The 14,471-nt window shown below is 39.3% G+C and overlaps 1 protein-coding gene across 1 annotated transcript; it reads left to right on the top strand.

Moving 5' to 3' along the window:
* Window positions 1–265: 265 nt before the first annotated feature.
* LOC128473912 (vomeronasal type-2 receptor 26-like) lies at window positions 266–14,267 on the top strand. The gene is made up of 6 exons (XM_053456134.1): window positions 266–292; window positions 820–863; window positions 2,973–3,264; window positions 3,661–3,939; window positions 10,510–10,633; window positions 13,360–14,267. Exons 1-6 carry the CDS (start codon window positions 266–268, stop codon window positions 14,265–14,267), a joined length of 1,674 nt encoding a protein of 557 aa, XP_053312109.1.
* The last annotated feature ends 204 nt before the right edge of the window (window positions 14,268–14,471 follow it).

Genomic DNA, 14,471 nt, shown 5'->3' with positions numbered 1-14,471 from the left:
AAAACACGGCACAGGAACAGCAGCACTGTAGTGCAGAAAAGGTAGCAGGCTGGGGTTGGGTATGCCAGAGCAGGACATGTGATGCCAGCACAAAGGGATAAGACAGAAACGAATGACAAGTAAAGACAGAGGTCCAGTACACAGTTCAGGATCCAAAGGCGACAGAAAATCAGGATAAGACAGCTTATGATCAAGGCAATGAATTGGAAACAGGAGCAGGACTCAGCACAAGACAAAAATATGGAATACTACCCAGAGACTAAACATGCCTTACATGACCAATGGCTACAAGGTAAGTAAGGTTATATATGATAACAAAGGGAAGGAAGTTCACACCCAGTAATTAAAAACTGGCAGGGCCGGCCCGACAATGGAGCCGAGTGGGGCAACCGCTCCAGGCGGCACTTTCCCGCCCCAAGCCGAGTGGTTTTCGCTTACCAAGCTGTCAGTACCCGCTCGGCGCCCCTCTCTCTCTCCTCTGCGGCGAGTCTCCCTGTTCGGTCTCGGTGCCGGCTTGTAATGCTGAGTGCCGGAAGATTACCTCATTTCCGGCGCTCAGCATTACAAGCCGGCACCGAGACCGAACAGGGAGACTCGCCGCAGGACTGCTGAAAGGTAAGTACAAGGGGGGGGCGGCAGGAACGGAGGGAGAGAAAGGGTAGATAAGGGGGGGGCATTTTAAAATTCGCCCCAGGCGGCATTTTGCCTTGGGCAGGCCCTGAAAACTGGGCATGTGTTCTCTAATAATATGAGGCAAGTGTGGTCCTGTAAATCTTTACAAAGCTACACACTGGCAGTAGTTACCCATGACCACTGCAGGAGAAGAGGATTCCAACTGTGTACCAGCAGCACAGCTGGACAAGGTAAGAGGTACCCACCACGAATAAGGCAAGCGGGACCGGAAAAGCAGTGACCAGAGGGCAGGCATGACAGGAGAAATTAAGGAGTATTAGGAATGATCATTTTGTTTATGATTTTGTCAGTTTGTCCAATTACTCTTAAGCCCATCCCCCTGAAAATAGGGGATGGGGAACTATGTATTTGAAATACAAAATCAAATTTATGAAAATGGTGGCACTTTCCCAAATATTTATAATATAACTGTATCTTGGAGAAATGTCTCATTTTCGCACAAACCAATTTATGCAAGGCCAGGGTAACTTGTAAAAGAAATCTAGTGTTGCCGTTTAAAAATGAATAGTCAATGCTTAACTCACATTTAGACTTCCAGTTTAATATTTTTGTTTAGATTTAATGGTGAAATAGCAGCAAAGATTTGAATAAAACAACATAAAATACTTATCATATTTTAAAAAAAGAACAATAATCCCAAATCACAGCTGCTTGTAACTAAATTTAAGATGCTCCAAAGTGTATAAATTAAGGTAGGAGAATGTTCAGTTTCATTGCAATGACATCCACATGCAGGCAACTTCACTGCCCATACAATGAACCATATTGTATAGGCACATCAGTATTCCATATTATATACTGGATTATCTACAGAAATTATATTTGTTTCAAGATTTAATTCTTTATCTAACATGTATAAGATCATATTCTTTATACTAGCCATATGTACGACACCCTGCAGAACCTGGGATACAGCATCGGTTTGCACACTGCAAATTAGAGAATCATTTGAAGATTATGAATATTATCACGATGGGGACATTATAATTGGAGGAATATTCACTGTAAATACTGATGCAATTGATTATTCAGCTTCCCAAGGCCTGGTAAAAAAGTTTTTGTGTATGGCGTAAGTAATATATTTTATTATTATTTTTATTCAGCAATTTACGCAGCTCTCCTTACCATACATACATTCAAAGGGTCCGACAAAACTAGAACTGATAGACTAAGACTGGCCGAGAGAAACATGGTATGGAGAAAGAGAAGCGATAGTATGGGGATGTATTAGTGGCAGATAAGCGCTATCTGCAAATATTGTATACTTTTCTGAAGATTTTTCTTGAAAATTGATAGGGAAGGATGAAAGCTGGAGCTTACGTGCAACTAATTGAATGCAAAAACAATTTCCCTTTCACTGGGATCATAACTGTTACTGTATGTAGTTTCCTATGTAAATTCAAATAGATTAACAAAACTACCCTCAAGATAAATATAAATAATTTTAATAATAATACATAAATGTCTTCTTCCTGACCATAGGTATTTTTCATCCACAAACTCACATACAATATGTATTGAACAAGCAGCAACAACAATGTAAAGGCTTGTGGTGCTTATGTGGAAGGTTAATGTGATGTCGCCTTTGGAGTTTTAGTTGGTAATCCAACACGCAGTTTATGCTTTAATGAGGGAATTGTGTTTTTGTTTAAGCTGAGCTATTCATCGGGTAAACTTGCACCCTATTGCATGATAAATTGTTAAAAAAGAAAAAACTAACCTCTTCCAACACAAAATGCAATTCTTCCTATTATTTCCTCATAAATTCCAAATGAAATGCTAAAAGTCGAACTAATTGAATCATTTTCTTAAAAGCCTTGACTTCCTTAGTAAACATATCCAATAGGTAACACGTAGCACAAGAGGTTACATTGTGTAATAATGCCAAAGACACAAACAGTAGATAAAAAACACATATGACTGCAAGTATGCCAACCTTGCTCTAGCTCTGCCGCGTCTGCTTTCGAGGAGTACAACTCCCATCACTTTCATCAGACTCCTGGCAGAAAGAAAAAATTATTAATTCGGGTAGGGAGGGATTTTAGTGGGGGAGACGATATAAATTATATATCGCTAATAAGCTGACACTTTAATGCCTACAACAGCTTTACTTACCAGAACCTTACCAGGGTAGCAGATGTTGTTACCATGCAGCCATATTCTTTATTATTGTTACAAAAGCTGATCTGTGCTGAGAAGAATAATGAAGGAGACACAGAATAAATAACTAACAACTGCTATACTTGTTCTTATATAACTGTTAGCTTGTTTTCCCACAGACCGTTCCCCCATCATTATGTAAATATTCTTAATTTTCTTTTTGCTGTTGAAAACATTAACAATAATCCAGACATTTTACCAAATATTACACTTGGATATCATCTATACGATTCTTGTTCAGATCCAAGGAAAGCTGTGAAAAGTGTTTTACAAATTTTATCTGGACCAAAGAAGACCATCCCTAATTATTCCTGCACGGAACGTGACAAAGTGGCAGGTTTTATTGGAGACCATTATTCAGTCACCACTGTACCCATAGCACAAATACTCGGTATATACGGCTATGCACAGGTGGGTCACATAATTCTAGTATTTTTGTGTGTCTGATCTCTTATAATGTTTTTCATCTGATAATATTAAAGGTAGTCCTAGGATATGATTACTTACTGGCTGTACATGGGAACTAGGTGAGTTTACATTTTTTTGAGCCAGGTGCATATAAAATGGACAAAAAATCATAAATGAAGGCCCAACATTTTAGTTTCTTAACTTCAATTGTTCTTTTTGGTATGGGTAAATCAGAGGGTTTTATGCCTCGATGAACCGAACACCACAACCTGACTGTAGAACTGACTTGACAATGGCTTGTTTTAATATAGAAAATATCCCTCTCAATGACCTGCTTAGTAAATTCTTTTTCATTCACTGATGTTACAGCCTGTGTAATATATCTTCTGTGCTTTGTAGATTAGTTATGGAGCAACTGACTCGTCCTTAAGCGACAGACGTCTGTATCCACATTTCTTCCGAACTGTTCAGAATGATCATGCTCATTACCTGATAATAGCCAAGATTCTGAAATTCTTTGGCTGGACCTGGATTGGGATATTGGCATCGGATGATGATGCTGGAGAAAAAGAGAGCCTCATCCTAACAAAGTACATGGCCCAGTATGGCATATGTGCTGCCTTTACAATAAAACTCAACATAGGTTTTCTGCAGCAGAAAAAAAGTGAACTAAGGATTGTAGGAGAGTCTTCTGCTCGGGTTATTGTGCTCTGTGGACCCTTCTCTTATGTTATTGCTCATACTTTATTAGAACAAAAAGAACTGTTTTATGATAAGACACTCTTTCTTCCACCTTCGTGGGCATCAAACAGCATCTTAATGCACAATACTCTACAGGCATTTAATGGCTGTTTGATTTTAGACCTTTTTCCACTGTATGTTGAAGTTAATGAACGTTACATTAATAATATCCACCCTTCAAAATACCCAGAAGACATGATTCTTCATGATTTGTGGATAGTAAATTTACACTGCTTGTCGGAGAACCCATCAAAGAATAAATTATTTGAGTCAATGTATAGAATCTCTCTAGCGCAGTGCACAGGGGACAGACATTTGAAATATCTTAAAGATTTCTTCACCATAGGAGTTACTCCTCGGGTATATGTGGCAGTAACTATCATGGCATCTGCTTTACAAGTACTTTTACTGGAAAAGGGCAACACAAACGTCTTTCACTATAGGCATCAGGTAATTATAACGCATGTTAAAATTGTAACCTTTACAGAAGTTCACACAGTCAGTTCAAAGAGCATTATGGATACTTGAATGTCTGTATATGTTGGTCTTAAATCAAAGTATAGTATTATTATTATTTTTATTATACTATATTTATAAAGCGCCAACAGATTCTGAAGCGCTGTACAAGGTAAAAAATTTACAGATAGCCACAAGTACAAAATAACAAGCAATTGACATACAGATACAAGAGGAATGGAGGGCCCTGTTCCCGCAGGAACTTACATTCTAGGTGGATAAAGGGTGAGAAACAGGAGGTGAGGACTGCATGGTAGTGAATGATGTTAATGTAGGGCGAGATAAGGGTTTTAAGTGGGTGAGAGAGACGTTTTGATGTTTATGTCAGTGGTAGGCTTCCCTGAAGAGAAAGGTTTTTAGGGAGCGTTTGAAGGAGGGTAGACTTATTGAGTGTCGGACAGCAGGGGAAGGGAGTTCCATAGGGTTGATGCTGCGCGAGAGAAGTCCTGCAGGCGGGCGTGGGAGGAGGTGATAAGTGAAGATGCAAGGAGCAGGTCATTGTTGGATCTTAGAGGGTGGGCTGGAGTATATTTGCTGATGAGGGAGGATAGTTAGAGGGGAGCGGTGTTAGTGAGAGCATTGTAGGATAGAGTTAGTATTTTGAATTTAATTCTGCTATGGATGGGGAGCCAGTGGAGGGACTCGCAGAGAGGTGCGGCTGATGCAGAGCGTCGGGTGAGATAGATTAGCCTGGCACTGAGCACAGATTGAAGATATGAAAATCGGGAGAGAGGGAGGCCGGTAAATTGGTTGTTGCAGTGGGAGATTACGAGGGAGTGGATTAGTTGTTTTGTGGTGCTGGCAGTCAGGAAAGGACGAATTTTGGAATTTTAGTAAACACCCTATCAATAATTCCCAGTAAAGCTTTTGTTTCCTAGAATATATTTACATAGTTACATAGTTACATAAGCTGTAAAAAGAAATGCGTCCATCAAGTTCAGCCTTTCCTATATCTGTTAATTCGCTCTTTCCAATTTTGCACTAACCAGGGAAAAAAATTCCTTCTTGACCCCAAAATGGCAGTCAGATTTCTCCTTGGATCAATAAGCTGTTTCCCCATAATTAAAGATTATATCCCTGAATATTATGTTTTTCCAGGTATTCATCCAATTGCAGTTTAAACGTCTGTACAGACTCTGATAAAACTACCTCTGCAGGCAGAGAATTCCACATCCTTACTGCCCTTACTGTAAAAAACCCTTTCCTCTGCTTTAGTCTAAATCTCCTTTCTTCCAGTCTAAATGCATGACCACGTGTCCTATGCATAGTCCTGTTTATGAACAGATTTCCACACAATGGTTTGTATTGGCCCCGAATATATTTATATAACGTTATCATATCCCCTCTGAGGCGACGTTTTTCTAAACTAAACAGATTTAAATTAGTTAACCTTTCTTCATAACTACAGTGCTCCATTTCTTTTATTCATTTTGTAGCCCGCCTCTGCACCCTTTCTAGTGCTATGATATCCATCTTTAGAATAGGTGCCCAAAATTTTGACAAGCTTGAAAATTTACCATTTATAACAACTCTCTGTTCTCTATCTATAAGCCAATGTTCTACCCAAGAACAAGAATTTGCATCTAGACCAATTTCCTTCAGTTTGAATACTAACCTATTGTGTGGAACCGAGTCATACGCCTTGGCAAAATCCAAGTAGATTACATCCACTGCAACACCCTGATCTACACTTCTACTTACTTCTTCATAGAATGCAATTAAATTAGTTTGACAGGACCTATGTTTCATAAAACCATGCTGATTTTTGCTATAATAATTCTTGAATATTATCCCTAAACAGCCCTTCAAATACTTTCCCAGCCACGGAAGTTAAGCTCACAGGTCTATAATTTCCGGGGACAGAGTTTGAACCCTTTTTGAAAATAGGAACCACATCTGCCTTCCTCCAATCCTCTGGTACAATTCCTGAAAGAAAAAGATTAGAAACATAGGTTCACTTATTTCCTGACACAGCTCCTTAAGTACTCGTGGGTGAATACCGTCAGGCCCCGGAGCTTTGTTAACATTAATTTTCTTTAGTTGCTCCAGCACCTTGTCCTGGGCCATCCACTCACAGTTTGACTGAAAGTTTTTCTCAGTGGTCCTATGTATATCCATTGCCATAGGTTCCCCCTTAATATATACTGTGGAAAAATAGTCATTTAAAGTTTCTGCTATTTCCTGGTCCTCCTTGACCAACACTCCCGTCTCTGTTTTTAATGAACCTACGTTTTCATTTTTTGTTTTTTTAGAATTTATGTACTTAAAGAATTTTTTGGGGTTAGTTTTGCTCTCTTTGGCAATCACCCTCTCATTTTCTAGTTTAGCCCATCTAATCACCTTTTTGCATGCTTTATTGGCTTCCTTATATCTTATATAGGATGCCTCTGATTCGTCTGATTTAAATGCTGTAAAAGCCATTTTCTTATTTTTAACTGCTTAACTGCACTAAGCCACATCTGTTTCAATTTGTTTCTTTTATATATTTTTTTTTAGTGGTACATACTGAGATTCAAGTTGATTTTGGATTTCTGAACAAAAAAATGTTTCAAGATGCAACAGAGCCTTCAATTGAATTATAAATCATTTACTATAATAATACGGCTGTGAACAAAGACAATACAAATAACCAGTCCATTGCATAATAGAAATTAGAACACAGTTAAGCCTTTTCACCCAGAACCCTTAAGGCTAGGTTTCCACTTGGGTTTTTGTCCGGCGTTTTTTTCTTGATGAAAAACGCCAGGAAAACTGCCAAGAAAACTGCCACTGCATTTACCTGCGTTTTGGCGTTTTTTCTGGAGTTTTTTCTGGCGTTTTAGCCTTTCTGTGGAAATTGCTTTTTTTGACCTTAGGCAGTTTTTCCAGCCTTTACAAGGTAGAAGTTTCACCCAGCTAAAAGGGATTAGGATAAATGGCAAGTATCTGCCCTCTCCTGATGTCATTTACTTGGTAGACCCTTTTGTCTCTTTTCTGTGGTTTGTAAGGCATGCTTTATTCCGAATGTCTGCTCCTCTGGGAAGATTGGCCCCAAATGATGGTGCAAATTGTTTGCTGTTGCTTTTGGCACGCAGGATCCAGTTGATGCGTCGGGTATGTTTGTTTGTAATGGCATGTGTGTTCCAAATGGTGTAAAATTCAATATGAACCAGTCCAGGACTTTGTTTAGTGTGAAACTGTTTGTTTTCAGCCTATTTCTCGTAGGACACACAGATACTGGGTCCATCCTCTGCATTGTAACTGTGGAAAAAACGCCATAAAAAACGCCAAGGCAATAAACCCACATGGCTTTTTCATGGCGTTTTTTCTCTCCCATAGACTTCTATTGGAGAAAAACGCCAAGATTTCTTGCAAAAAACGCCAGAGTGGCAACATGCTGCGATTTTGAAAAACTGCCACAGAGCCCAAAAAAGCAGAAAGCATTTTGCGATTTCCTATTGAAGAACAGCTAACATCTGGCTGCAGCCGTTTTTCACTAAAAAAACGCCAGGTGGCGCTATTGGCGTTTTTATGGGCGTTTTTAGCTAAAAAAAAACAAGTGGAAATCTAGCCTAACACGACTGACAAGTTTCAACATAAATTGCAGTTTTTCAAAGTCAATGTGACTTTAAATTTTGCCAGCTAAATGAAAACTTGCAGTTCTTCGCCTAAAACGCTTAACAATATATTGTTTAGCACCCCCAATTTGTGAACGTTAAAGCCTAATAAATGACTAAATAATAAACTAAGTGGGGGATCACTATGAACAAAGGAGGTGAGAAATTAACTAAACTTGGAGAACTGTATTCCGGTCCATACTGCTTATTTTCCCTCTATATTTACATGATGGAGTGGGTAGCGTAGTGTCTACATATAACAAATAAAAGAAAATAAAAGTTAAATCCCTACCTACTCACACTACCTCTAAGTTTCCCAGGCTGGTGGGTGAGGTTTGTCCAAACCAGTAGCGTGGTCATTGATAATGGAGAAGGCTGGGTAACTCTATTCCAAGTTGCATTTGTATCCCACAAGCATACAGGTCAATGAGTCACTGGGTTATTGCCGTATTTGCTTGATTATAAGACAACCCTGATTATAAGACAACACCCCAAAATCCGAATATTAATTTAGGAAAAAAAAAAAGAAAAAGCCTGAATATAAGATGACCCTATAGGAAAAAAAGTTTTACTAGTTAATGTTAATTCATGTAAACTATGTAAACTATTTTTTTTAATAAAAGCTATGATTGAGAAAACATTTTTTTTTTTTATTTCCTTTTATTTTCCAACCTGCCCCCCAGTTATGCACATCTGCCCCCAGGCTTGCCACTCCTATATGGCACTATGGCCCATGATATGCCTTTTGACCCCCTATGTGCCACTCTGCCTCCAGAAATGGATTCTACTACAAAATAGAAGCCATAACACTGTTTCCACGAAGCATAGTCACGTTTATTGTTGCAACATAATTATCGTATAGTTTCTTTACCACTTTTTAGGTGGGTGTTAATCATAGCATAATTCTATTTCTTGTACTGAATACAAAATATTGAACATTAATACACATGTATTGTCATTTCTTCCTGCTTTAATTTAAAAAAGTCGTTATTTTTTTTTAAATTTTCATTACAGTTGCATTATAATCTAAAAGCACGTGAATTAGGTGATCAAGTTGTTTATTTTAATGAAAATGGAGAATTTGAATACATATCTATAATTAAAAACGCATTTATTCTCAATGGATCTTTAAGTATCTATAATGTTGTTGGTTACTTTGTACCGTGGGTTTCGGAAGATAATCAGCTTTCAATAAACAAAGAATATATAACATGGAAGACTCAAAACAATCAGGTCAGATGAAATTAAATATATAATATTAATATTAATGAGTATTTTAAAAGTTTTAATGGCACATTGAACCTTTTCTAGTCTTACAGTAGCTAACTTGGAATAGAGCATATAAAAACTTATAAAGACAAAACAAAAGCAGATGTTATCGTAATCTTTTTTGGATTCCAATTTAGCTACTAAAATCACTTTTTTTTACCAAGATGATCTGAGCACTGGTTACCAGTGAAATGCTTACCCAGGGCCCAATCAGTATTAAAGATGGCTCTAAGTGAAAGGGCAAACCATGAAGACACAGAGGCCAAAGTCCCCCAAATCGTATCTATCTTGGAGTCAATGGCAACATCTTCATCTTGTTATACTACAAATTATCTCCTACCTACACCAGAACTTGGCCTGCTGAGGTTCCAAGAGTTAAAGGTCCGTATTAGTGACCTATTCGCAGTGAGGTGGCCCCTTTCTCCACAGTTCAACGGTAAAGGTAGTAGACTAGGTAGTAGACTTGTGCAAATGGACCAAAAATGATTCAGACAAATTTAAAGTTTTGATTTTGCTCCATTTGTTTTCAGACAGCAAAATACATTTGGAGGGCTTTTTCATTTCATAAATGAAATTCGTTGTCACTCACCCTCATTCATCCTCTTGCACTCATGCTCATTCACACTCTCTCACACTCTCTCTTACACTCTCTCATGCCGTCTTACATTTTATTGCACTAATGATGCTTAAACATGGGGATCTGTCTAGGGAATGAGAAGCTGCTCATCTATCTGTGACTGGCTGGCAGCTTCTTTCTGAGAAAATCTGATTCTTACCTGTATGAAGCAGTCATTCCCCATGCAGGGCTGGTGCAAGGATTTTTGCCACCCTAGGCAAAACATAATTTTGCCACCCCTGGGTCCACCCCCAGAGCCCCTCCCCTTTTACCACACCCACTTATACGCCACCCCGTAGTGACCACGAGCCGCGGCTGCAGCCTGCACTTCCTGCGGCGTGGCTTCCTAGGTGGGCGCCTACTTTGCCTATAGGTGGCGCCGGCCCTGACCACATGGAACAGGCAGCGAACATAACTGTTTGCTACTGTGGTAAACAACAATGATAAACAAACTCTTAAGGAACACTATAATGCCTGCTGATATATTCTTTTTATTATTCATGTTTTTAGATACCACAATCACGATGTTCTTCTAAATGTTTACCCGGAGAAAGAAAAGTTGCAATGTCTACAATACACACCTGTTGTTATAACTGCGTCCCATGCTCAGAGGGGGAAATATCCAATGTATCTGGTAAGAGGTATCACTGGTTATTAAATATTGTCAAAAAAGTAATTCATTTAATCGAATCGCAATTAAAACAGTATTTTCTTAGTGTACATTTAGAAAACTATAGAACTTTAGAACTATTTGATATTACACATTCAATCAACAGAAAAAAAACAAAAAACTATTTTCCCACAAGCATAAAATGCAGTTCTGTGTACAGTTATATAGGTTAGCGTTGCTCTCTCTATATATTTTCATAGATCTAGTATGGCAGTTGAGTAGCAGTATCTGCAATCTACCCAACTGGCACATTTAAATAGACAAAACCTTCATTCTCGATTCAGTAATAAATAGGCCAAGATAAAATAGCTAGAATACATATACACAACTAGTATGTAGCTCCCCTAAATATACTGGCCAAAAGTGCCATTTTTTGAAGGACAGTGCTGATATTATTATTATTTATTGTTTTATATAGCGCCATCAAATTCCGTAGCGATGTACAATGGGTGGACAGGACATACCAAATAGTATGTAACATAACAAATTGATTTACAGAGATAACAGGTGAGGAGGGCCCGGCTCAAACGAGTTTACAATCTATAGGGATTTAGGGTGTATTATAGGGCTGCAACTAACGATTATTTTCATAATTGATTAGTTGGCAGATTTTTATTTCGATTAATAGGATAAAAAAATGTTAAATTTTCATTTATTTAAAATTATTTAATAAAGTAACGTAGGATATTAAAAACAAACGGCAGAATAAAAAAACTGATAAAATGCATTTCTTGTTTTTATTCCCAACCTGCCCCCCAGTTATGCACATTTGAGCCCAGATATGCCACACTGCCTCCAGACATGCCACTCCACCCTCCCCACATATGCCTTATATACCCTATATGCCTTATACCCCCAGATATGTCACTCCGTCCTCCCTAGGTATGCCGTATACCCCTGATATGCCATAGTGCACTCATAGATTTGCAGACTTGTTCACAGACTCGTTCACAGACACAATACTTTTACAAATAAATACAGGGTTAATCTTCACCGCCCCCAGGATTTAGCTTACCCTCAGTTTGCCCCCGTTTACCTCTAACTGCACCTTAAGTTAACCTTTTAAGTCATTAAATTAATTAACTTAACCCTCAGTCCTCAGCATTAAATTAATCCTGAAGAGAAGACCCCATCAACCACAACTGCCCCTAAATTAACCCTAGCGACCCCATCAACCACAACTGCCCCTAAATTAACCCTAGTAACCCCATCAACCACAACTGCCCCTAAATTAACCCTAAAGACCCCATCAACCACAATTGTCCCTAAATTAACCCTGAAGACCCCATCAACCACAACTGCCCCTAAATTAACCCTAAGCACCCCATCAACCACAACTGCCCCTAAATTAACCCTGAGGACCCCATCAACCACAACTGCCCCTAAATTAATCCTAAACACCCCATTAACTATAACTGCCCCTAAATTAACCCCCACCTCCCCTAACTTTCAGCAGCCCAAATATTAATTTTATACTCACAGTTAGATGAGTTCCTGAGCCATGCGGACGCTATTGGAGAAGGGGCAGGGCCGATCAACAATTTCTCCCTGTCCTTGCAGTCACTGCCGATTGGCCCCGCCCTTTCTTTCTCCGTGTCCCTCCTTGCAGCCAATCGGCAGTGACTGCAGGGAGGGACTGTAAGTAGTAACTGCTGTGATTCACAAACGGATTTTATAATCGATAAAAATCTATTCAACTAATCGATAATGAAATTCGTTGGCAACGATTTTCATTATCGATTATTATCGATTAGTTGTTGCAGCCCTAGCCCTAGTGTATTAGACAATAGGTAAAAGTGCCACAAGGGATGGACTAGCCACACTAGTGTAAGTATTACATTAGAGGGCAGGGCCGGCCCAAGACATAATGCTGCCTGGGCCGAAGTTTAAAATGCCGCCCCCCCCATTATCTACCCTTCCTCTCCGTCCCTATTATCTACCCTTCCTCTCCCTCCCTCCCTCCCTCTTATCTACCCTATCCCCCCCTTTGTACTTACCTTTCAGCAGTCCTGCGGCGAGTCTCCCTACTCGGTCTCGGTGCCGGCTTGTAATGCTGAGCGCTGGAAATGACATCATCTTCCGGCGCTCAGCATTACAAGCTGGCACCGAGACCAAGCTAGAGGGCTCGCAGAGGAGAGAGAGGGGCGCCGAGCGGGTACTGAAAACTTGGTAAGCGAAAACCACTCGGCGCCCTTCAAAGTGCCACCTGGAGCAATTGCCCCACTCTGCTCCATGGTAGGGCCGGTCCTGTTAGAGGGACTAGGAGAGGTGAGCTCAGGAATATGGGGGGTGTTAATGTGCAATATTATAAGCGTCCTTAAAGAAGTGGGTCTATTCAGACAGGGTAGCTGAGTGTCCTGCTTTGAGGGTGGTGGGAAGCATGAGCTGGTTAGGGAGATCATCTGACATCCCTTTACTACCCCAAGGAGATTAAAAAAAATGAATGGACGTCAGTACCACTGTAGCACAGACCCCCATTGCCTTCTTGCTTGCCTCCTCCACCTGTGGGGCCATCCCCATCTCTTTGCCTGCTCCCACACCCTCAACAAAGCTTTCCAGATTTGGACATATTAAATATTATGGGAATGTTGAAGATGTTACATTATAGAAAAAACTAGAACTAGAAAAATGTTATTATGTTTATTACTAAACAGTAATTGATTAGTTTCTCTAACAAACAAATTTTGCAGACAGTGAAAACTGCATAAAATGTCCAGAAGATCAATGGCCAAACAAGAAGAAAGACAAATGCACTCCCAAGATGATCGAGTTTCTATCCTACAAGGATGACCTGTTGACTTTCATCTCTGCATCAGCTTCACTTCTGTTATGTTTTGTGGCTGGTCTAATACTATTAGTGTTTACTTTATTTTGGGATACACCAATAGTCAGAGCTAATAACAGGAGCCTCAGCTTCATTCTTCTGTTCTTTATCATGTTGAGCTTCCTTTGTGTGTTTCTGTTTCTCGGTCGTCCGGTGGATATAACATGCATGCTCCGTCATACTTCTTTTGGAATCATCTTCTCGGTGGCTGTATCATGTGTGCTGGCCAAGACATTAATGGTCTGTATTGCTTTTAAAGCCACAAAACCTGGAAGTGCATGGGACAAATGGGTCGGAGTCAGACTACCTAATTCCACCGTCATCCTTTGCTCATCTGTTCAAGTTATAATTAATATTTGTTGGTTAGCTATTTCACCCCCATTTCAGGAGCAGGATCTGTACTCCCATAAAGGAAAAATCATCATTCAGTGTAATGAAGGTTCAGTCATTGCCTTTTACTCTGTCCTGGGTTATATGGGATTTCTGGCTGCTGTTTGTTTTATTATAGCTTTTTTAGCCAGGTCATTACCGGACAGTTTTAATGAGGCCAAGTACATCACCTTCAGCATGCTGGTGTTCTGCAGTGTTTGGATTGCAATGATCCCGGCCTATCTGAGCACCAAAGGGAAATACATGGTAGCTGTAGAGATTTTTGCTATATTGATGTCAAGTTCTGGACTTTTAAGCTGTATATTTTTTCCTAAATGCTACTTAATTCTATTTAGACCTGAAACGAACACAAAGACATATGTGCTCAAGTATATGAAAACATAGTTAGCAGTCACCTATCTACTTCTTGATTTTTATATAAAGTACCTGAATTATTGTTTGCATTTATTTAGTGTATTTTTTTTTTAAATCTATCTTTCTCGTTTGGATCTTTACTTTAGTTATTAGAAAATATGAATATATTACAAGAGTATGTAAATTAACTTGCCAGAATGTTAGGTTAAAACAAGTTCTCTTTATGTTGCCGGT

Source organism: Spea bombifrons, chromosome 2 (genome assembly GCF_027358695.1).
Source record: "Spea bombifrons isolate aSpeBom1 chromosome 2, aSpeBom1.2.pri, whole genome shotgun sequence".
NCBI classification, from domain to species: Eukaryota; Metazoa; Chordata; class Amphibia; order Anura; family Pelobatidae; genus Spea; species Spea bombifrons.
The sequence above is the reverse complement of the archived record's forward strand: the minus strand, read 5'-3'. Positions and strand labels throughout refer to the sequence as shown.